Raw genomic sequence first — 25,691 nt, forward strand, 5'->3', positions numbered from 1 at the left:
GCAGGACTCATATAGTATTTTAGTTCAGTATAATGGGGAAAGGGTATAACTGGAACAATGTTGACATTATTTCATTTAATTACAAGTTTTACTCTAGCATCTCAACTTGGTGAAGTAAGTCCGACCGACAAATTATTTTCATACTGATTTTGGTAATTAATTAACAAGATGGAGGTAGGTTTCTGATCTCTCTTCTTGATATTAAAAGTGGGTTATAGGAAGGCAAAGGACAGGGTTGCTAATGTGCTTATCCCACAACATACCATATCAAGGCAAATTACCAGTTATAGTTTCCTCTGTATCCTACTCTCCCACTCCTGAGAGGATTCTGAACTACAGTGTTTGTCTACATGGGCTTCTAGTTCACAATTAGAATTTCAATATTGGTTGGAATGAAATGCAACAACCTCTCCTAAACCAAAATAATTAAATGTGATATGGTATTATTATATAAGCCATTTTCTATCATTAGTGAAAATATCTATATCACTAGTTCCAAGACTTCTGATTTTCACTGATCATGGGAAAAGGGTAGAATTTTCAGAGGGACAGAGAACACCTTATAGGATAAATACTCAAAGTTATGTGACCCTCCTTCACATGAAGTCATATTTACTATGCAACCAAAAAAAGGAAGAAATAGAGACAGAGTTGAATATACTATCTCATGGAATAATCAGAATTTCTTGTTGCCCTGTAGGTAAAATTTGCCTAGCTTGCTTTGTAGAGGTTAGAAGCAAAATTTAAAGCACTCAAGAGTATTCCCTGAAAAAAGTAGTTTTTTTCTTCTTCTTCTTCTTGGAGACACGGTCTTGCTCTATCACCCAGGCTAGAATGAAGTGGCTTGATCATGACTCACTGAAGCCTCAACCTCCCAGGCACAACTGATCCTACTATCTCAGCCTCCCGAGTGGCTGCGACTAGAGGTGCACACAACCACACCTGGCTAATTTTTAAATTTTTTGTAGAGGCAGGTATTTGCTATATTGCCCAGACTGGTTTTGAACTCCTGAGCTCAAGCAATCTGCCTGCTGGGCCTTCCAAAGTGCTGGGATTACCGGTGTCAGCAACCGGACCCAACCAAAGGTAGATTTTTTTTTATAGTCCTTGACATTCCTTTTGCATTTTTTTTTTTTTTTTTTTGAGATGAGTCTCGCTCTGTCATGCAGTGGCATGATCTTGGTTCACTGCAACCTCTGCCTCCCGGGTTCAAGCAATTCTCCTGCCTCAGCCTCCCAAAGAGCTGGGATTACAGGTGCCCACCACAATGCCCAGCTAATTTTTCTATTTTGAGTAGAGACAGCGTTTTACCATGTTGGTCAGGCTGGTATTGAACTCCTGACCTCATGTGATCCACCTGCCTTGGCCTCGCGAAAGTATTTCTCTTCACTGACATTCATTTTGGGATTGGGACTAAAGAGCATTAAATGCAGAGTAGCTAAGACAGAGAAGAAGGAAAAAGGGTGAAAAGGAAATGGTGGCTGAGGGAAGGAGAAAGAAAAAAGAGAGACAGAGTAACAATTATTATAAGGGAAATAACAACATAAACTATGCCCAAGAAGAGACTTTATAATCTATGAAAGCATATGTAAATAGCTTATAATTGTTATTCAAACACAGGTGACCCACACATTTCCTTTTTAAAGAAGGAAATGCAAAAAGTAATTTACCCTTCAAATGGCAAAGTATTAAATGAGCAAAAGTATAGGCATTTCCAGAACAAATTCACCGTTTAATAACAGTGAAGAGTAATACCTGAAACACTTGTATTTATCAAATTTAACGAAATACTCCAAACATAAAACTAGCATAATCAAAGCCAGGTGTGATGGCTCACACCTGTAATCTCAGCATTTTGGGAGGCCAAGGCAGGCAGATTGCTTGAGGCCAGGAGTTTGAGACCAGCCTGAACAACACGGTGAAACCCCATCTCTACTAAAAATACAAAATTTATCTGGGTGTGGTGGCACCCCTGTAATCCCAGCTATTTGGGGGCTGAGGCACCAGAATCGCTTGAACCCAGAAGGCGGAGGTTGTAGTGAGCTGAGATTGCACCACTACACTCCAGCCAGGGTGACAGAGCAAGACCCTGTCTTAAAACAAACAAACAAAAAAACTACCATAATCATTTATGAAAAAGAACTATAAATTCTAGTTATGGAAAACTGCATGGGTTTTTAAAAAGTAAGTTCTCTAAGAGTATTCAAACTCTCAGAATGTGGAATACAAAAAATTCAAAGCTACTCTACAGAGTTCCTTCGATACGAAAAAGTTTACTTTCTAGAAGCAAAAAGAGCATTTAATTTTACTTTCAATTCCCTTAAAACCAGATTAGCTAAAAAGATATAGATAAATAGCTGCAATTAAATTATTGAGCATATAATACAGAGTAATGGTGGCAGGTATATTAAGGGAACTCCTTTCAGTAGTTGCTTCTAAACTCATTGCTCTCAAGACCCATTTTCTACTCTTGAAAATTATCAAAGACCTAAAGAGCTTTTATTTTTGTGGATATATTTACTGATATTTGCCACATTAGAAATTAAAACAGCAAATTTTAAAATATTTTCTCTTTAAAAACACCACCCATTATATATAGCATGAATGACATTTTTATGGAAAACTTTTTTTATATAAAAACAAAACTTAGTAAGAAGAATGGCCTTCTTGTAAATCTCTTTGAAATCTTGTTTTTGGTGTAGAGATGGGGTCCTGCTATGTTGCCCAAGCTGGTCTTAAACTCCTGACTTCAAGTGATCCTCCCACCTCAGCCTCTTAAGTGCTGGGATTACACCCCTAAGCCACTATGTCTGGCCTAAAGTTGATTTTAATAGAAGACAATTGGATTCCACATCTGTTTTTGCATTCGATGTGTTGTGATATGTTACTTTGATACATATCACAACATGTATCACAGTAGATGAAATATACATATCACAACATACATACATATAGGAAGGAAATCAGATCTCACACAGATATGAGGCTGGAAAGAGGAGGGGCATTTTAATAGCCTTTTCTGATAAACACGAATAGTCTTCTTTGACATTACATCAGAACTACAAAGTAAGTGGTCTCTTTAAAGCTTTGTGGTAACAGAAATTATAACGATGAACCTCTCATACTTTTGTTGCACTAAAATTCATTGATCTATCTTGTACTTTAAATGGGTCTTTTATCCATGCATGATTCTGTAATGTCATGCATTGGCCATTTGGAAAACACTGGTTCCCTGAGTTATACATTCCAAATGTTTATACACTTTTTCAGCATATCAAAAAATCGTGTTAACATCAACATCGATCTCATCAGAAAAGTCTCTGAGTACTAAAAAGCCATCAAACTCAAAGCAGATCCCAATTTCCAAACTCTAATTCTTGCTTGAAAACTTGAATTTTATTATTGGCAAGAAATATTGTGAGTTCTTGTCCTTGAAATGATAGGCTTCCTTCATTCATTTGCAGGAAAATGTCTGCCAAATACCTAAGTCTGAATAACCATAGTTTGTCTGTCAGTCATTAAGTAAAAATGGTGTCCCTTCAAATAACGGGGCTAGTTCAATTTGCACTCAAATAATCACGAGTACTCTTCCTTGAGAGGCAACCACATTATTTCTGTGTGCAGCAAATGTGTTTTATGTACACTTCCCATTTTATCACATAAAATATTAAAAAGAAATGTCAAGGATGGAAATTAAATACAATTAATAAATTTTATTGCTTCATCATGTACCTTTTTAAGTGTAACTGACGGTTTTCCCTTTACGTAAATGTAGTGGTAAAGAATACAATGATGGCCTGGGCCCGGTGGCTCACGCCTGTAATCCCAGCACTCTGGGAGGCCGAGGTGGGTGGACCACCTGAGGTCAGGAGTTTGAGACCAGCCTGACCAACATGGTGGTTACACTAAATATACAAAATTAGCAAGGCATGGTGGCGCATGCCTGTAATCCCAGCTACCTGGGAGGCTGAGGCAGGAGAGTCACTTGAACCCAGGAGGCGGAGGTTGCAGTGAGCCAAGATCACACCATTGTACTCCAGCCTGGGCTTCAAGAGCAAAACTCCATCTCTCAAACAAACAAACAAACAAAAAGAATACAATGATTTATTTTGGTGCCACTACTTTGATATATAGTTTTATGTGTTATTACTTTGGGATCATCATTGCAAGTATTAACACAGTGAAAAAGGCAAATAACAGATGGTACAATTTTGGTAATATATTTACATTTAGAGGCCTCCTACAAGGGTCTCAGGAGCCCTAGGGGTCTATGGCCACACCTGAGAACAGCCTGTGCCTTTTACAATTTGCTGTTAATAACCAACATAAATCACCCACCAAAGTTCTGTCAAATATCTTATTCTGTGGGCTACCAAGACAATTTCCAAACTCACATAAAAGCAATGGCATATTATGACAGTGGTTGATCTTTTAAATTTAAGAACCTGGAAGTACTAATAGATATCTCATACATTCCATACCAAAATCTGCTAGCTTTAATTCTCCTTTTTCATTAATGAGGAGGTTCTGTGGTTTCAAGTCTCGATGCAATACCTTTCTTCTATGGCAATATGCCAAACCACGTAGAATTTGGTACAGAAACAGCTATAGAAACAAATAAATAAAAATTAGTCTTACAGATGAAACATGCTTTAGTATAAGCATAAATGATAGTAAGCAGAAAAGCAACTGGCCTAGAACATTGTAACAGGAAAAAGAAAGTAATTGCATCCGTAAGTACAATGTCTATTTCCTTTTATAGTGGCTTTCTGAATTTAATAGTTTATTATTCTATTTGAAGCACCCACTTCTTTTAGTCTAACAGTATCTATGGAAATATTTTTTAAAATGAAACTTCCTCCTAGCAGTAACAGTTGATTTACTGTGGAAAATGACTTAAAAAACATATCCTCATAAACTTACAGGCCTACTAAGGTTTACATAGTTTAATTATAAAATTCTGGCAAAACAACCAACCAATCCCTCTCCCACTCAACGCTCCTTAAAAAAACAAAAAGAAAAACTCTGATCTGGGGCAGTGTCTTTAAAATAAGGCACTGGAGTTGGTGATTTTATGAAAAGTCTGAGGTATCAAAGATAATGCTGCTGCACAGCTCTGGCAAATTACTTACTATAAAAATAACCTAAACCAGCTTCTATCACCCACCTCTTGGGTACTTTACTTTCAGCACGTCCTACTCAGCCTTCAAAATCTACTGTGATTCACAAAGGGGCATTAGCCCTATAGTGTTCTGAATGACTCTGAAAAAAGCAATTCCTATAAGGCTAATGGTAGGGTTTTAGTTGTAGATTTTGGTAGAAAGAGGCTTCTGGAACACATAAGACCTTTGATTCTCTGGGGTTAACAAAAAGAACCTCAAGTACAGAGGATTCAAGAGTTTCCCCTCAGTTCATTTGTAGGTGAAAAATAGAGCATCAGAATACTGAGGCAGCCAAGGCAGCAGGTCAATGGTACGCCTGAATGAATTCTCTGTGCCAAAGTCTCTGCAGTCTACATAATTATGTTTTTAAAACTCTAAAATTACTATAAATGAATTCCTGTTACACTTTGTATTTTGCAAGTATAAAGGCCATTTAAACAAATAAATAATAAATGCTTTCCAACTTAAGCTAATCATGTAAACCTGGCATTAAAGAAATAAACGTCTCAACATTTGTGAAATTAACATCATGAAGGACCTTGTTTTATTTTCAAATTATTGCTAATAAAAAGCAGGAAAAACAAAATTAAAACCAAAAAAAGATACAAAATGACAGTTATAACACTTTGAAAACAAAAAATGTAAAATATGATGAAAACAACCCTGACAGAATATATATGGAAGTACATTTAAAGCCCTTTTAAAAAATCCTTAGCAATGTGTTATCCATATGTTCTGAGCTGTCTTTTAGTAACAGAAACTGGCTCTCTCTTATAACCACCAAACTTAATATTTTTTTAAATGTAAGTTTAAAATTACTACCTACAGAATTAGAAATGTCTGAAGTGCACAGCTGTGACAGCCTATTTTCAGAATAGGTTCTTACATATTGTTGACTAAGTTTGGATAAATAAATCTTTGCTAAATTTGGATACACCACTCAGGTCAAAGAAACCTACTATAAGAATACAAACTATGCCTGATGCTGTTACTCAGTTGATAACTTTTGGGTGTCATCTGGCACTGATTTTATGGCAAACTTTTTTAGCATTAAATTTTTAAATATGTTGTAGTAAGAAAACATACCAATTATCTTACTCTGCTTCCTAACAGTACAGATTGGTATTTCCAGCATAGGGTCCACAAAACCTGCATGTTCTGGCCTTATTCATTAGTCCTGAAAAGTTGTTGTTTTATAATTAAATACCATTTATTTGGGGAGTTCACTATTTAAAGAAGGCCTTTCACAGAATGCACCCATCATTTGTATTTATTTTGCATTTTTTTTAAAGCAGAATATACCTGTACATATATTCTATATTAGGACAATCAGTTATAATGTGAAATGTCAAAAGAATAAAATGGTTCTACAAAAAGGTCTGATCCTAAGAAAGCTATAGTATAGTCAACAGAAGTTCTGGGTAAATATTGCATGTTCAGAGGACAATAACCTATAAAGGTCAAACAGAAAACCCTGAAAAAGAGTTATGAGGCTGGTACATTTCATTATATAATGGTTCACCTATGCTTTAAACAAAACTTTAAAATTACATACGAAAACATACCTTTACGTTGTGCATACTCATGATGTTTCCACAGTCATCCATGTACTGTTTCAGGTCTTTATCCTGGAAAAACACAGTACTCTGCTATGTGATACACAGTTTTCAGAATGTTGTGACTGGTTCACTTAATAGTGTTTTTCAAAATATGTCGTTTTTCAAGAAAAGATATTGGATGCACCATACACATAATTTAATTTAATTAAAAACTGATAACTAAACAATAAAGTTCCTTGGGCTGTTAAAAAGTCCAATTTATCTAAGCACAGTTGCAGTTTAAAGAAAAATAAAAAACAAACTAAAAGTCCAGTTTACTATGTTTTTCTAAAGCAAAGTTAAATACTGAATTTTTATGAGATGCTTACCAGATACTCAAACACCAAAGTCAAAGATTTATCTGTGTGAACAATGTCATGTAAGGTTACTATATTTGCATGTTTTAAATCCTTTAATAGTGAAACTGCAAAACAGAAAAAGAAAGACAATTGTTTAGTTTGTGGTAGTCTTTATAAAAACCTGAAGTAAGTTGAACATATGAACTGATTAAAAGATTCTCTTAAGTTCAGGTCTTGGGCAGTGGCTCACACCTATAATCCCAGCACTTTTGAGAGGCTGAGGCAGGCGGATCACTTGAGCCCAGGAGTTCAAGACCAGCCTGGAAAACAGTGCTATTTTAAAAAAAAAAAAAAAAGATTCTCTTAAGTTTAAAACAATAATTTACCAAGGGGATTGGTTGTAAAAATTTTCATGGAAATCAGTTTTTTCTTTTCTTTTATACTACCGGGTTTGATACTATAATACTTAAAATTGTTCCCAATATTATAATATTCTCATATCACCTTCTGTATTTTTCTTAAATGTTAACTTTTGAAACTTCTGGGATTAATTTAGATATAAAGTACATGGAACCATTTTTCCCCTCCACATTACTAATCGGTTGCCTCAAGCCATTTTCTGAATAATATTTTCTTTATAAAATGGTACTATGATATAAATATGTTTACATACTGTTTTTTAATTTATTTAGTTTATCTGGCTAATTTATAGTTACCATGTTCCCCATGTACCAATGTATAACATTTCCCTGTGACACATAGTTGTCTATGATAGTGATTTTTAATGAATTCAGATTTCATTATGTTATACACTAATATAATTCCTTTCTTGTGAATATCTGCTTTAGAAATTAGCTTTTTAAAGGTTTAATTATATCTTCCAGTCATTTATTACTTGTATATCTGAGCTCTTTTTACTTATAAAAAATAAACTCTTATTCCACCACTCTGATTTTAAAATGTTCTGTATAATTATTATACCTTCTCTTATAGCTGTGCAGGGTGCACCTTCTTCATGTTCCAATCGGATCTCTTTTAATGCCACCAAATTCTCTGTCAATTTACTTCTTCCTTTATACACTGTTGCATATGTACCCTATAAAATATATTTTTAAAGGACACATCAAAAGTATCATAAGAGTCTATTTAATACCATCTTATAATAAAGAGCTCTACCTGAATTTCTAATTTCTAAGCATTGTTAAATTCCATCTTGCAAAGAAAAACACACAATGATCAGCCTTGGCTTTTCTTACTGCAAACAGGACTTTCAGTTCATATGCACAGCTTCCACACTTCTGTGAACACTACAGAGTACCTCAAGAGTATAAAAACATAGACAGAATATTTACTTTTTGTACCTTATTTCAGATTAACAATTAGATCAACAGCTTTAAAATCAAAGGTGCTTTACCTGCAATGGTATATGGAGACTGATGGACACTAATTGAACATATTAATTGAAAAATGAAAACGTAATATACATATTGTTAAATCACAATTTTTTTTTTTTTTGAGATGGAGTTTCATTCTTTGCCCAGGCTACAGTGCAAGTGGCACGATCTCAGCTTGCTTCAACCTCCATCTTCCGGTTTCAAGCGATTCTCCTGACTCAGCCTCCCGAGTAGCTGGGATTACAGGCGCCCGCCACCACGCCCGGCTAATTTTTGTATTTTCAGTACAGACGGGCTTTCACAATGTTGGCTAGGCTGGTCTCAAACTCCTGACCTCGTGATCCACCCGCCTTGGCCTCCCAAAATGCTGGGATTACAGGCGTGAGCCACCACGCCCGGCAATCATAAAAATTCTACCCATGTTTCTAGACTTTTCAGAATTTTCGTACATTAACTCTCCTTTAAAAAACAAGGATCTCTTCTATCATTGCCAGGACAGCCCTCAAGCTCCTTTAAGGCTTCCCTATTATTTTCTTTGCCCTTTCTTACTATAGAAGGTAGGCCACTTCTAAATCAGTAGTACCAGTAGCAAGTCCAAGAAAACCAAGATCTTAAGAATTCCCTTAACTTTCAAAAAATGTGTTTTTATCTTTATTCTGATTTTTCACAGGTCTGAACTCATGCAATTTCCCATAATGGCACAGACAGTAGAATGCCAGTGGACTAAGTGACAAATGCCTACTTTGTTATCAAGAAAACATAATACTTCTACTGCAATAAAAATTTCAAAGCTATAAAAAAAATCCATTTCCTCTCAAACTGATGGGATAATTTCAAGAACTGAAGACTCTTAACTCCTAGAAACTCTGTTACCTTTCCAGAACAAGTACATAATCTTGTAGACATCAGTATTTATATTTTTTCCAGGTTAACAAAAACTGTGGAGTAACAGAGAATGAAGAATAAGAAAAAAAAGTGTCTTACATTTTTGAAATAAATATTTACTTACCTCTCCAAGCTTTTCCAATTTGATGTAGGTTTCCATTTTTCCAAAGCCGATTTCTGACTGAAAAGTAAACAATGATAAATTTTGTATTTTATTTTTTATTTTTTATTTTTGAGACAGCGTCGTCTCACTCTGTCGCCCAGGCTGGAGTGTGGTGGCACAATCTTGGCTCATTGCAACCTCCACCTCCTGGGTTTGAGTGATTCTCCTGCCTCAGCCTCCGGAGCAGCTGGGATTACAGACGCGCACCACCTCGCCCAGCTAATTTTTGTATTTTTAGCAGAGACAGGGTTTCAAAACGTTGGCCAGGCTGTTCTCGAACTCCTGACCTCAAGTGATCTGCCTGCCTTGGCCTCCCAAAGTGCTGGGATTACAGGTGTGAGCTACCGCGCCTGGCCTAGTATTTATTCTTAAAGTTTCAATTCATCTCTTCCTCAACTTTTGAAACTTTTCCACTCTAAAGTGTGACTAAGAATAGAAAAATCTGATTATAATCAAATGGTTGAATATCTATCAAGTTTTAAAATAAACCCAATGTTGGAATATTCAAAGGTTCAAAAATATCAAAGTTCACAATCAAAATTGTCAACCCAACCTCTATACACGTAGTTAACACTCTGTCATGAAAAATATTTTGTTTTATTCTAAGATACCACAGGCATTTTAAGATACTAAAGAATCTTATCAAGGATAACTACTTGGGATTTTCTTTTTAACAAAATTGCAAAATAAATATTTTTCCTATATATTGTCCCTCACCAATCTTAATTCCCAAGGAAGCCGTGCAAACAATAAAATACTATTTGTTTCAGGCTTTCCAATCAAAATATAATGAAAAAGACAACTGAAAATCATGCTCTACTGCGGATCAGGAAATGGCAAACATAGAAGCAGCAATGTAAGTCTAATTCTGGCTACACCCTCTCGCCAAAAACAAAAACAAAAAAAACAACAACCCACAACAAGAGAAAATGCTTTAAAAGTGAGTTCTCAAAAACCTTGAGCTTGCCTGCCTATTGTGTATGGAGATGATAAATAGGGCAGATGAAATATACCTAAATATGTAATACAGACCCAATATTTAAAATGAAAAAGAAAAAACTGTAACAACATTTAGGAAAAAAAATTTTTGATAGATTGAAAACTAGGGACTGAGAGAGCAGAAATATTTAAAAAAGTAAAACAGAATGAGAAAAAGTAGCAGAGGCCCCTCAAAAGAACTGTTTTTATCTTTTTGTTACAATGATATATATCATATTAAAAGCCATGTGGAAAATTACACATCCAATAGTACTTAACTCAATTTTAGTAAACTAATTAAAACTTCGGTTACAGGTATTATTGAATGAATGAAAAATTATTTTTGTACTCTTTATGACATTTTCCTATATATGACATTTTTCATAAAACATTAAATTAAAAATGAAGTTTTACAACCATCATGCACTATTCATCCATGTATTGTACATGACTCAGTATTAAGTCCTTTGCTTTCTGGTATCAATAACTATGCAAAATAAAGAAGTAAAACTACAATAGATAACATTTTAAAAATACAAGTGAAGTTTTTAAAATCAGTATGAAAAACACGGCAAATAGCCCACTATCTGGTACATGACAGTCTGATTCTGAATAATATTTTAATTCACATATGTTTTATATAGCCTATTTATATATGATCTTAAACACTTTACTTCATAAAAAAAGCTAATTGCCAAGATCACAGAAACTAATAAAGTATCTTTATTCTGATACTTATCTCTGGAATTTATAAATTCATGAATATGGAACTATCGCATTTTTGCCATGAATTTTAGGTTTTGTGTCATATTTTACGGGGGGAAAAACACTATATTGAGAATAAATGCAAACTAGTATGAACAAAAGAATGAATATTCCTGAAAAAAATATTTAAAATGTCATTACAACAATGAGAAGCGCACAGGAAATAAGACTGTAAGCTAGGCATTTTTTCTTCTCAGGAGTAGAGAAATTTTCTTATTAATCCTTTTATCTGGAATGAATGAACACTACTATGTTCTTAAAACATCAAACACACTAGGGTCCAATGGTTACTATGACAAAATGTCGAGGTTTGCTTTAAAGACTATGTAAATGGACTACAAATTAGACTGCAAAGACAAAAATGTATGAGGTTAGGTTTAAATTTGAATAATCAGTCTAGAAAATAAACAACACTACTGAATTCCACCCATGCAGGCAGGCAGGCAGGCAGGCAGGCAGGCAGAGAATTCAGACAAAGGCACAATTACACTAGTGAATTGTCTGTCAGATCCTAATTCAAAAAGTAAAAGCGTAGCCCCCATTTTAGAAATCTCCAACTTACGATTTAATGATTACATCAAAATAGTACTTACTGAATCTTTAAATAAAATTTTTAGAAAATTTTGCTTGCATTTTTATTTGCTGAACACGACAAGATTAACAATAGATATAATGACTAGCTTGTTGACGTGCTCTCCTACAGAAATTATTCAGAGGACAGAGGACAAAGCTCATTTATTCAACATTTACCCAGCACAATGTTAGGTGCTAGAGAAGACAGATAGATATGATTCCCACTTTCATGAGTTCACAATCTAGACTGAGTTCCATCCTAGATTATTTTAGAATATTTTAAAAGTTTCATAGAAAAAGAAATAATAGCTAAAGAAATAGCACAATAAACTTTATAATGTATATGTTGTTGTTTCAGTCTCTGTAGAAACTCAATGCCAGTGCCAACTATATTGCAAGTTGTCATGGTGGGGTATTTGGGAAAAATTTTCAATTAGCAATAACTGCGCCTTGGATAAACCTCGGGCATGATACTACCACTGCTCAAAGCTTGTATTTTCATGTAATATAAAAGCCCCCTTAATGCTGCTTTCCAGACAAATAAAGAGAATTTTTTCTGATATTTCACTGTTCCAAGAAAATACTTCACTTTTTGGCAGCCCCAAGCAAACTCCTATTTAGATGACTCTTAGAGCATAAGCATACGAAAATTCTAAAAATATATATATATAAATTAAATTATAATTTATAATAGTATTCCTAGAATTCAGTGTAACTTGTAAGCAATACCAAGCCTTATGGAAAATTTTTTGTCTACTTTGGATCTAGCAACGTAATTACTCTATCACATGCTGGAGATGCTGTTCTAACTGAGCACTGAAACAAATGAAGTACAGGAGGTCCCCCTTATCCACAGGGGATACTTCTAAGACCACCAGTGGATGCCTGAAACAGCAGATAGCACTGAAACCTGTATGTACTAGGTTTTCCCCTATACATATCAATACATTCCTAAGATAAAGTTTAATTTATAAATTTTGCAGAGTAAGAGATCAATAAAATAACTATAATAATACACTGTAATAAAAGTTACGTGAATGCTGTCTCTATCTCTCACTCTCAAAGTAATCTTATTGCATTGTATTCACCTATCTTCAGACTGTGCTTGACCTCAGGTAACTGAAATTGCGGAAAATGAAACCAGAGATAAAGGAGGAAGCTTCTCTATGTACAGAGGATATATAGATGACATTTTAAGAGTGAGTATGTATTAATATATATGAAACAGGGCCGGGTACAGTGGTTCATGCCTGTAATCCCAGCACTTTGGGAGGCTGAGGCAGGTGGATCACGAGGTCAGGAGATCAAGACCATCCTGGTCAACATGGTGAAATCCTGTCTCTACTAAAAATACAAAAATTAGCTGGGTGTAGTGGTGCACGCCTGTAATCTCAGCTACTCGGGAGGCTGAGGCAGGAGAATCGCTTGAACCTGGGAGGCGGAGATTGTGGTGAGCCAAGATCGTGCCACTGCACTCCAGCCTGGCAATAGAGCAAGACTCCGTCTCAACAACAAAAAAAGAAACAGCAGGGGAAGAGGGAGGCTTTTTCAAACATTCATTTCCCTCCCTGTGGGAATTACCCAGTTACTGTTAATGACAGAAATGTGTTTTATCCCTTAGACTTGGTGGGCAGGGGGAGAGATTGAGAATCTCTATTCTACTGAGTCAATTTATCTTACAAAAATTGCTGTTATCATCACCACAATACCACCTTAATCCTGTATACCTGTACATAATATGCTAAAGGTAAATTCTGTGGGACTTTGAACCTCACTTCCACATTCCATCTTATCTTTCTAATTGCTGACAAATGTAAGGACTTGACTGTATTTTCTCACCTGCTCTGAGAAATAAGAAAGGTCTATATGGTCTACATTGGTAAAACCAGGAATGAAGAATCCAAACATTCATTGTTTAGGAAGGAATATGCTCTTAAAATGTAGAAACCTATGATTTTAATACAGTAAGACAAATTTTTATATATGGATGACCTTCATTCTAATTGAAGCTGCACTCAGTCTCACAAAACTTCCACTGGGTATATACCATTATCGTAAGGGCAATGAAGCGCTGATGAATCCTGACTATCTACATATAGGCTTTCCCACTATTCTAATATTTAACTAAATATGCTGAGAATATTTTATTTCTTATCAATCATAAAGTACTACTAAACAGCACTTCACCAATCCAATAGCCAATATTTTTAACATGACATATGATCACTAAATGTAATGTGGTATCCTGGATGGGGTACTGGGACAGAAAAAGAACACTGACAAAAAATTAGTAAAATCTGAATAAACTATGGAGTTTTGTTACTAGTAATGTACCAATGTTGGTTCCTTAGTTGTGACAAATGTATTAAAGTAATATAAAATGTTAGTAATATGGTAACTGGATATGTGATATATAAGAACTATATAATTTTTGTAATTTTTTCTGTAAATATAAAACTAAAATTGTAAGTTTATGTAAATAAAAAGTCAATGGAAAGGATTAAGATAAGGAATGGGAGACTGAACACACATGAGTTTATAGGGATAACAGTCTTAAGCATCCTGAAAAGATGGGATAGTAAGGGGGACAACTTCTCAAAATTAAAAACAAAGAACAGAATGAGTATATGTATAGTAGATTTTCAAGTTTATTATACAGAAAAGGAGGGAGTTTCCAGTTAATGGCCCCCTTTTATTTTTGAGACAAGGTCTCTCGCTCAGTTGCCAAGGCTGGAGTGCAGTGGTGCAATCATGGCTCACCGCAACCTCATCCTCTTGGGCTCAAGTGATCCTCTCACCTCCCACCTACCAAGTAGCTGGGACTACAAAGGTGTGCCACTACGCCTGGCTAGCTTTATTTTTTGTAAAGATGGAGGTCTTACTATGTTGTCCAGGCTGGTCTTGGACTCCTGGGCTCAAGCAAACCTCCTGCCTCAGTCTCTCAAAGTGGTGGGATTACAGGCATGAGCCACAGCATCTGGCCCTCTCTCTTTTTTGATGTAGGAAGAGAGATCATCTGCTTACAGTAAGAAGAGGAAGAGTTAATCAGAGAAAGACAGTGGAGTAGCCAGGCAACACTGGGGATCTATGCAAGGCTGATGACCATAAATTTATATTAGACCCAATGAGCACCACTGTATAACTTCTCCAGGAAAAATGAATTGTTTCTTAATTCCTACTCAAGCAAAGGTTTTATGTTATTTTCACTACTCATTATATATTGCCATTAGAAAATATGAAAACAGGCCAGGAGAGGTGGCTTACACCTGTAATGATTTGGGAGGGCAAAGCGAGAGGACTGCTTGAGGCCAGGAGTTCAAGACCAGCCTGGGCAATATAGTGTGACCCTGTCTCTACAAATAATTTGTTAAAAAAAATGAGAACACCACACTGAAAGTTTAAAACTTCTAGAAGACAAGGCTAAATTTTACATTTTACCTTAAAAAACATTTTATTTTTTAGATTAAGGGTATATTATCCATGGAAAAAATCAACTCTAGTACACGTGAATAATATTTTTCTTTTCCTGCCTCCTTTCCATCCATCCCTAATCTTTACCCATCTCTTTTACACATAAACCTAGGGTCCAGACTTCTATGCTGAAAAACTGATCTCTTTGAAAAAACTTTTACTTTTTAGGTATATAAAGAATATATTATCCATAGATACACAAATTCTAATACATGTGAAAGAATGAATTTCTTTTTCCCACTCCTTTTCCATCCATCCCTAACTTTCACTTGCCCTCCTTCACTGCCTATGTTCAAATATAAACCTAGGGTAGAGATTTTCATTTTGAAGAATAATTTTTAATGTATTTCCAAAAAGTATGCTTTAGTAAGGTAGATGAATAATGAAATGGATGTATCAGTAAAATCCAAAACATAGCTGGCATGATTTATCTGAAATCTGTAAGCCCAGGCCAGGCGCAGGGGCTCACGCCTGTAATCCCAGCACTTTGGGAGGCTGAGGCAGGCAGATCACCTGAATTGGGGAGTTCAAAACCAGCCTGACCAACATGGAGAAATCCTGTCTCTACTAAAAATATAAAACTAGCCAGGCATGGTGGCGCATGCCTGTAATCCCAGCTACTCAGGGGGCTGACGCAGGAGAATCGCTTGAACCCAGGAGGCGAAGGTTGTGGTGACCCGAGATCATGCTATTGCACTCCAGCATGGGCAACAAGAGTGAAACTCCATCTCAACAAAAAAGGGGGGGAGGTAGGTAGGAACACTTAACCATAAATAAAAACTCTAATCACTTAGCATTCATTAGAGGGCACTGTTTTCCTTAATTTCATGTAGACTGTAAAAGATGCTCTTAAATGATAGCTTAAAAAATTACATGGTGATTAAATCAATTTTTACTCCCCATTGGAACAAATACAACCTCAAAATTTCTCCTAAGTACCAATCTTTGATAAAAATTGATAGCCAAAGAAAACTTTGACCTGACAATCAAATGGCAAAATCATCCCAATAAAAATGTCTTGGGCAAGCACAGTGGCTCACGCCTGTAATCCCAACACTGTGGGAGACTGAGGCAGGTGGATCACTTGAGGTCAGCAGTTCGAGACCAGCTTGGCCAACATGGCAAAACCCCGTCTCTACTAAAAATACAAAAATTAACCAGGCATGGTGGCATATGCCTATAATATCAGCTACTCAAGAGACTGAGGCATGAAAATCACTTAACCAGAGGCAGAGGTTGCAGTGAGCCGAGATCGCATCATTGTACTCCTGCCTGGGTGACAAAGTGACACTCTGTCTCTCTCTCTCTCTCTCTCTCACACACACACACCCCCAAAAAAATGTCTTAAGTAGTGATGCTGAATTATGATAATCATAAGCTTATACCAAAATCAAGTCTGTGTTATACTTTTTACCATATTTATATATTGGTGAATGTCAAATAACAATGTGCTCATGGTATATACAGCATAAAGTGATTTTATTTTTTTAGAGTATGTAACCAAAATATTTTTTAGAATATCTAACTGGAATATCTAATCTGACCCACTTGGGCCAGGTGCTGTGGGGTGGCTCACACCGATAATCCTAGCACTTTGGGAAACCAATGCAGAAGGACTGCTTGAGGCCAGGCATTGGAAACCAGCATGGGCAACACAGTGAGATGCCATCTCTACAAAAAAAAAAGTTTTTTAATTAGCTGGGTGTGGTGATGTACACCTGCAGTCCTAGCTACTCAGGAGCCTGACATGTGAGAATTGCTTGGGCCCAGGAGTTCAAGATTACAGTGAGCTATGATCGTGCTACCTCATTCCAGCCTAGGTGACAGAGTTGGACCTTGTCTCCAAAGAAAATAGTTCCATTACATAATAATATATAAAGGCTGGATGCAGTGGCTCACGTCTGTAATCCCAGCACTTTGGGAGGCCGAGGCAGGTGGATCACTCGAGGTCAGGTGTTCAAGACCAGCCTGGCCAACATGGTGAAATCACATCTCTACTAAAAATACAAAAATTAGTGGGGCATGGCGGTGCATACCCATAATCCCAGTTACCTGGGAGGCTAAGGCTGGAGAATCGCTTGAACCCGGGGAGGTGGAGATTGCAGTGAGCCAAAATTGCACCACTGCACTCCAGCTTGGGTGACAGAGCAGGACTCCGTCTCCAAAAAAAAAAAAAAAAAAAAAAAAAATAATAATAATGATAACAACAATAATGTAAAAAAAGGAGATACATCAACTGCTAGCAATCCAAGAGTCATCATCAATTTCTCTTCCTTCAGGTGCAAAGTCCAACTGGATATTAGGTGGTATTTTATCCCTTCCTGGTCCCTAGGATTTATGTTCTACTTTCTATTTCCATCTGATTGCCACATCACCCTTAATTTTGAATAAATTCCTAATTCTCCTTGCCTCTAGTCTTTCTAATTCATTGTTTGTACTTTTCCTAAAGCTAATGCTATGAAACAAAAATGTGATCATGTCAGCCTCTGTTTAAATAAATACCTTTGATGTCTTCTCATTACATAGGAAGAAGTCCAAACTCCTTGGCCTGACATCTAAGGCTTCATTCTGGATCTGTCCTGTCCGTTCAAGCCATAGCTTTTATATTATTCCATATTACCCTTCATATCAGTTCTAATTTCCCAAACATGACATACACACCCAAACCTCTGGGTTTTAGTTTTAGTACACAAATTTTCCTCTGCTTAGAACACAGACCTTCATTCATAGACCATTTTTAACTGACAAATTTCTGCCCATCCTTCTAGGACCAGCACAACTGCTATCTCTGTAAGTTTCTAATTTACCAAGGCATTTTACTTCCTGCCTCCTTTGTTGTCCCAAAGCACTTTATATGTATCTCTACTATAGGACTATCATCATCCAAAAGAGATTCTCACATAAACAACCACCTGAATTTATGTTAAAGTGATACTGCAATAAGAAAAGTTATCCTTTGAATAAATGGTGCTGGGTTAATTACTAAATATTAGGAAAATGTATTTGTAAGACATGTAATGACAAAGGTCCTTTATACAAAATATACTGAAAAATTCGTATAAACCAATAAGAAAAGACAGAAAACCCAATAGGAAAGAGAAGAAAAACAGACTTGGGTAGTTAATTCACAAAGAGAGTATCTAAATATAAACATGTAAGAAACATATGATGAATAATAAACACATAGAAAGGTGTTCAACTTAGTCATCAGACAAATGCAAAACAAAACCAAGAGACCACTATCAACTCACTAGAAAAGTTAAAATAATAATTTTTAAAAGACATTATCAAAAGTTGGCAAGGAGAACAACCAGAACTATTATATGCTAGTGATGGAAGTATAAGTTGGTACAACCACTCTGGAAAGCTGTTGACAGTATCTAGGGAAGCACAACATACACATACAATATAATGCAACAATTCCACTCCTAGGTAAGCACTCAACAGAAATGCTTACATATGTTAACCAAAAAACATGCACAGCAACGGTGATAGAAGCATTATTTGGTAATAGCCAAAAACTGAAAACAACCAGAATGCCCATCGACAAGAGAATGGATAAAGTACAGTACACTCATAAATGGAATATTATGCAACAATGAAAATGAACTATCTATAATTACACGCAAAAATAGGGCTGAAACTCGCAAACGTAACACTGAACAAAAGAAGCCAACCACAAAAATAATACATATGTATAACTTACATACATACTGGGATACATATTGTGCAATATATATATAAACTTTATATAAGTATATAATTCTATATATTTATATAAAATATATTTTAATATAATTACATATTCATAATTACACAAAGCTCAGAAGTTTTAATAAGGATAATCAGAAAGATAATATTGCACATCTAAAAAATAAATAAGAATATATGTGAATGGGATTTAAAAAGATCCACATATCAAAACATACTATATATAAAAACAGTATGATCAGAACAGTGTCACACATATGGGTAAAACTAATCTTTAGCATCAGAAGGCAGAGAGTATGGCTACAGTTGAGGAAGTGAGGAATACTAAGTAAAGAGAAAGGGAGTAGCACGGGGTTTCTGAGATTTCTGAAATTTTCTTTTACTGATCCAGGTACTAGTTACACAGGTATGTTAACATTTCAAAAGTTGGCTGAGCTGTACAATTATGGTTTGTGTACTTCTCTGTATATCTAGTATATATTAATATGTATGTTTATCTATCCAGCACATATCTAGTATATCTATATATCTAGTATGTATTTATATATCTAGCACATATTAATATTTACCAAAAATAAAATATAATATACCTTAAATCCTATTCCAATATGCATTCTATTGAATGCATCTTAAGGGTTCCAATAAACCTTTAAGAATGGGAAATAATAAAATCGAGAAGGCAATATAATAAAATTTAGCTATTCCAAGGTCAAATATAAAAGTTAATTCAAAATGTTTACACCCAGAAGAATCAAACAAGCAGATCTGATTGATGGTGGAGGTACAGGAGACCAAAAACTTACTAAGGAAGCTCTACGAGACCTTCGACTCATTGGTTGGTCAAATGGTGGACTGTTAATCTGCAACTTTTCAAGATACCCATCAGGTATTCTGATGTCTGCAGGCAGCGATAACCGCTTATTTAAATCCTTTAAAAAAAAAAAAAAGTAATCAAAAATAGAAAAGGCAAGGGCATTTGGCTTTTGTATTCATAGGCTCTAATATATTATTTCTTAGCGATAAGTAACTGTAAAGTTTTATTGCAGTTGCAAAGTTACCTACATGGATTATATGTGACACACTCATGGCAAAAACATTTACTGTAAGCAAACATATACAGCGAAGTGTTACAGAAATGAAATTTTGCAACCCCAGTAATTTTTAAGTCCTTTCACTGGTAAATTAAACTTGAAATTTACTTTAAAATTATTATAGTAAGAATAGGTAAAGACTACCACAAACTCTGTGATCAGTTTAAATAACTAACCAAGTACATAAGATCCTGTATGCAACATGGGGAAAGAGAATTATATTTATTACTGCCATGTTAATGGCATTTCTACTTTATTTAATTATACAATGTGAGCTGGGAGAAACTTGAAAAGAATCTTGCCTATATCATTACATCAAGAAATTTAAGCCCTATAAAAAGAAATTCCTCCTATTCATAATAGCAGCCAAATCATGAAACAGAATGGAGAGGTATAGGAACTGCATAAATATTTACTGAGAAATATAAGACTTAAGTATAAAAACATACAATGCCACCAAATGGTAAGAATAAGTAATGAAAAGATACTGGTCCTCCCTATATTAATCTTATAAGTTATATAACCACTGAGAAAACACAATAAGCTTATTCTTAGAACAAAATAAAATGCCTAAAATGTATCAATAATAGAATAAACAGAAAAAAATCCAAAAACCTTCTATAATAAGAAAAAGTATATGTGTATATGGGGGAGAGATACAAAAATAAGTCTTTCCAGATATTAAAATATACTATAGATCAGGTGCAGTGGCTCAAGCCTGTAATCCTAGCACTTTGGGAAGCCAATATAGTGAAACCCAGTCTCTAAAAAAAAATACAAAAAAATTAGCCAGGCGTGGTGGTGTGTGCCTGTAGTCCCAGCTCCTTGGGGGGCTGAGGTAGGAGGATCACTTGAGGCCAGGAGGTTGAGGCTGTGGTAACCTGAGATCCCACCACTGTACTCCAGTCTGGGTGACAGAATGAGGCCCTGTCTCATAAAACAGAAAAAAATACATACTATAAAAAGAATATAATCTAGAGCATGCCTCCTTAGTGGTGGGGAAACAAATTACAGCTCAATGAAGAATGAGAAACTCCAGATACAGACCCTAATACTAAATAAAACAAATGATTTAAAAAATCATCTATAAGGTGAAGAAAAATAAGAAATATTTTCATTAGTATTGTGTCACATAAATATATCATTGATTTCAACAATTGAAAATATTAATTTATCATTTAGAAAACTGGTAAGTTTTCCTTAACTGATCAAGATGCAATCCTTTTATAATGAAAATATAACCAACCAATAGGACAGATACCCTAATCATCACTTCAACAGCATCAAAAAAGCAACAATACTTTTATTTCAAAACATGTTCAATTTTTTTTGCAGAAACCTATTTTAGTTTACAGTATGTACTGAAATAACAGTCACGATCAACTTATATCCTCAAGGTTATACCACAACGCTTACAAAGCAAAGAAAATGAATTCTTCATCCTTTTACATGGAGAAATAAATGTGCTTCAGAGATTAGTAGGTATAGTGAACCACAAAGGAAAGGACACCCACTTTTATAATATAATGCAAGAAAAAAAGCTGTGTATTTTATTTATACCTCTTAAAATCTGAAATAGAGAAAATAAAATGCTAATTACCCAAATGAATCTCAAAAATATAATTAAAATAATATTTTCTAAAAAGAAGACATTGCTAATGTATCAACCTGTATTTCTAGAATTTTTGAAAATTCACTTCTCCTTAATGGAGAAACTAAAATAATGTTTCACCAAAAATTAAAATAAATGTTTCACAGAATGTGAGCAACTATTATACTGCATATCTATGTTGGGATAAAAATGTAAAGAGTGGAAATATTCACAGACTGCAATTTATGAATGCAAAGAAGTAACTTTCTTACAAGTGTCATGTGTCTTCATGAAAATTTTTAAATGGGCATTTACTCCACTCGATATGTATACGATACACATATATAAAATATACCAACACACATATTCACAGGTATATTTGTATTTTTTAAATGATTACCTCCATTGAGATCCGTCTATGTATACGATTTCTGAGACAAACACCTGTAGGTGACTGGACTTCATCAGATGATGTCCCAGAAGCTTGGTCACTCTCACCATCTGATCCCATTTTCAGATTTTCATGAACAATATCTATATTAAAAAATGAAACATTAAAAGAGATACACTATATTCTAATATATAATTTATTATCACTATGGGTAAAATATGGAAGGCCAACAAGTAAAAATCATAGCATAAAAGTCATTTACATTCTGGGTGCCACAGGTATGCAGTTAGTAGATGAAAATATGACTCAAATGTCTTAAAATAGTAGTATGAAATTTTTTTACACTTTCAAATTATGAAAAAAATTAACATTCAAGTTATTATCAAGGGTTGAGTAATATAATATTACTATAATAAAATATATTATATTGAGTATATAATATAAACTGCAAATAATATCTCTGAGAATGAGTCAGTGCTCTCATTTTCTAGATCTGGGAACTGAGACTTGAAAGGTTAAATGACTTTCAAAAGGTCACAAGGCTTGGACGCAGAGCTAGAATAGATGCCTGGTCATTTGCCTCTTATTTAGTATTCTTTCCATTAAATAATGTGTCACTGGGTCTATGGTCAAATGGAGCTAATTCTTTCAATGTTCTTTAAAACACCTCTTAAAAGCTGCTAATGCAGTTTCTCCTCCCTGCACCCTCAGTGTTAAAAATAAAACAAAAAATTATTTGCTGAATATCTGCTTTGGACGAGAACTATAAAAACAAGTTTATGATCTTCAAATACTCAAAATCTGTTCAGAGCAAAAACATATTACAATAAAGGTGGGTTATGGTATGTTTAATAGAGATAAAAGTTAAATGGAAGTAGGGCGAGGAAGATAAATTCCATTTGAAAATATTAAAAACAAACTTATATACTGTTTTCTTTTTTTTTTTTTTTTTGAGACAAGGTCTTGCTCTCTTGGCCAAATCGGAGTGCAGTGGTACAATCATGGCTCACTGCAGCCTCTACTTCCCAGGCTCAAGCAATCCTCCTGCTTCAGCCTCCCAAGTAGCTGGGAGTACAGGCACCCACCACATCTGGTGTTTTGTTTTGTTTTATTATTTTTTATTTTTATTTTATTTTTATTTTTTATTTTTGTAGAGACAAGGTTTTGCCGTGATGTTCAGGCTCATCTTGAACTTGTAGCAATTTATGCCTAGTGTTCCATTACTGGAACACTAAGCGCATGTGGGAGTTACTTATATCCTACTGCTCAAGGTCATCACCAAGGTCTGATTGCAAAAATTCAAAAAACTGCAACTTCAGGAATCCACCCACCTTGGCCTCCCAAAGTGATGGGATTACAGACATAAGCCACCACACCCAGCCAAGTTACATACTTATATACCTGCATTTGTCAGTCATTCTCTAATAACCTAGCAAGAAGAGTATACCAGAAACAAATGCTAGATCTCTAGAACTCCTCTCTTGCCACTATTACTTTCTATACACGTATTCATTTTCCAAAAAGAACTATGTTGTTTCACACTGCATTGCTTTAACACATGCTTTTTCTCATTTTTAAAAGATGCCTTTTCCTATTTTATCAACCTTGTGAGATCAGGCTTAGTCTTCAAAACTATGCTCATGTGTCATCACTCAGTGAAGTCTTTTCTAATCTCAGACACAGTTGACTACTGTGCCCCCACCCACTGCACTGAAGAACACTTTTTTGTGCATATGATTTTATAATAATCCTTGGGGATGGGATTTAGCTTGCTCACTTTTCTATTTCCAGAACTTAACCAACCGTCTGGCACTTAGAAGGTGCTTAACAAGTATTCAAGGGAACTGCATATTAACTAACAATCAAAGAACGGCCTAGATAACTAGATCTCTTTTTCAAATGAAGTTATATGAAATATCAATGTGTGAGACAATTGAAAATAGTATTTTATAAGTATGTTAACTTTTTAAAATATTTACATACAAAATTACGAGAACTGCTTAGATTAAGGAGAAATATGAACTCATGGGTCTCATATCAACTCTATCTTAGAACTCACTTTATGTCTGTATTTTTGTCTTGGTTAACTCAATATTGAGAAAACAATTAATATTCATAAGCAGTTGCAAATGATAATGGATTTTTAATAGCTCAATATGTAATCTAAGAATACACTTCAGTCAGTTATGTTGAGATTTCTGGAGAAATTTTATAGTGATATGTGAACAAAAAATTAATTTGGCAGCAAAAGTAATGTATTGGTGATGCATTCCTAACCTCTTAAAATTTGGTATATAACACATCTGAGGTCACATAATCTTTTCTGTCACACTTTCAAAATGTTAAAAATAATTTAATGATGCCTTCCATTTCTAGTGAGATATGAAAATCTTCCTTTCCTCAAGAAAATGTTGACTAAAATATAATATTTTAAAACGTAGAGCTGAATGTGCAAAAATGTATCAATAATACCTAGGAAGCAAAAACAAAGAGAGGACTGAAAACCCAAAGCTGTTATGCATAAATTGACTCTTATCACTGTCTTGGGAGAGGCTGCTGATCTTGATGAGAAGGTCCCTGGGTTTACCTTCCACACTGGGATAAACAATGAAGCCCTGGGTTTCTGAGTTACAAGTGAGACCTTCCCACAGAAAGGCTCAACTCCAAAAGTGCTACACCTTTGAGACTTAAAGAGTACACTTAAAAAAAAATCTGTCCTGTTGCACAAGGAACTGGATGACAAAGAAAGCTTACTAATCTCAGACTGAATAAATACTTGAGTACCATCTGACCCAAACAAGAAATTACTCATGTCATTAACAAACAAGCAGAGTTCTGACATGATTACCAGTTGGTATTTTCATTTCCATCAAGACAAATGTGAAACAATGAAGGCTTGTTAGAACTTTACTCATCTGTCGAGGGGAGAGGGATATCTTTGCTGATCAGGTAATGTAACAGCTGCATATACAATATACTTTTCTCCTTCAGCACAATACCCTTTAAATTTAATCTGCATTACTAACATTTTCAATACACTGTCTTAATTCTAGAACAAAGGTCTAGAACAAGTGTGGCTTCTTTTTATATGGCCCATGAGCTAAAAATGTGTTTTGTATTTTTAAAGGATCATTAACAGAGAAGAATATGCAATGGAGACTATATGTCCATAAAACCTAAAACATTTATTACTAACTGTCCCCTTAAAAAAAGGGTTTGCAAACCCCTGGTCTAGATAAACAAGAAAACAATAAGCCAAGGCCTGATCTATAGTGTTTTCTGACTTCTCTCTCCATGGACAACTTCAGGCTACCAACATGACAACACTGACCATATGGTTGGGAAGAAATGTGCAGTAACACACCATCATATAGTGTTTTTGACCATAGAGCTAGAATAGAAAAAATAATCCCAGTGGCATAGATAATAGTTAGAAGTGGTAAAAAATTAGGAAGCAACGACTTTTGAGTATTCATTACCTTTGTTTTTAATTTAGTTTACTTATTTGTAAACTTATATAATTTAAAAGTTAATATCTGTTTCACAACCAGTTTGCAAAGTTCCTGAAAATTTAACAATCATCTCTCATGAACTAGTGTGAGCCAACTCCAGCACACCA

The 25,691-nt window shown here is 35.0% G+C and overlaps 1 protein-coding gene and 1 pseudogene across 1 annotated transcript in view; both read right to left on the minus strand.

The window, feature by feature from the left end:
* The window catches only part of CDK17 (cyclin dependent kinase 17), a 32,075-nt gene extending 11,625 nt beyond the window's left edge, over positions 1-20,450 (minus strand). Inside the window, exons 1-6 of the mRNA XM_025403495.1 lie at positions 19,803-20,450; positions 9,463-9,519; positions 8,041-8,155; positions 7,090-7,184; positions 6,728-6,790; positions 4,482-4,605 (exon numbers count right to left, since the gene is read on the minus strand). Coding sequence (XP_025259280.1) covers positions 4,482-4,605; positions 6,728-6,790; positions 7,090-7,184; positions 8,041-8,155; positions 9,463-9,519; positions 19,803-19,832 — 484 coding nt within the window. The 5' untranslated portion in view covers positions 19,833-20,450. The remainder of the gene's footprint in view (positions 1-4,481; positions 4,606-6,727; positions 6,791-7,089; positions 7,185-8,040; positions 8,156-9,462; positions 9,520-19,802) is intronic.
* On the minus strand, positions 12,176-12,308 carry LOC112635752 (annotated as a pseudogene).
* Positions 20,451-25,691: the final 5,241 nt, after the last annotated feature.

Source organism: Theropithecus gelada, chromosome 11 (genome assembly GCF_003255815.1).
Source record: "Theropithecus gelada isolate Dixy chromosome 11, Tgel_1.0, whole genome shotgun sequence".
NCBI classification, from domain to species: Eukaryota; Metazoa; Chordata; class Mammalia; order Primates; family Cercopithecidae; genus Theropithecus; species Theropithecus gelada.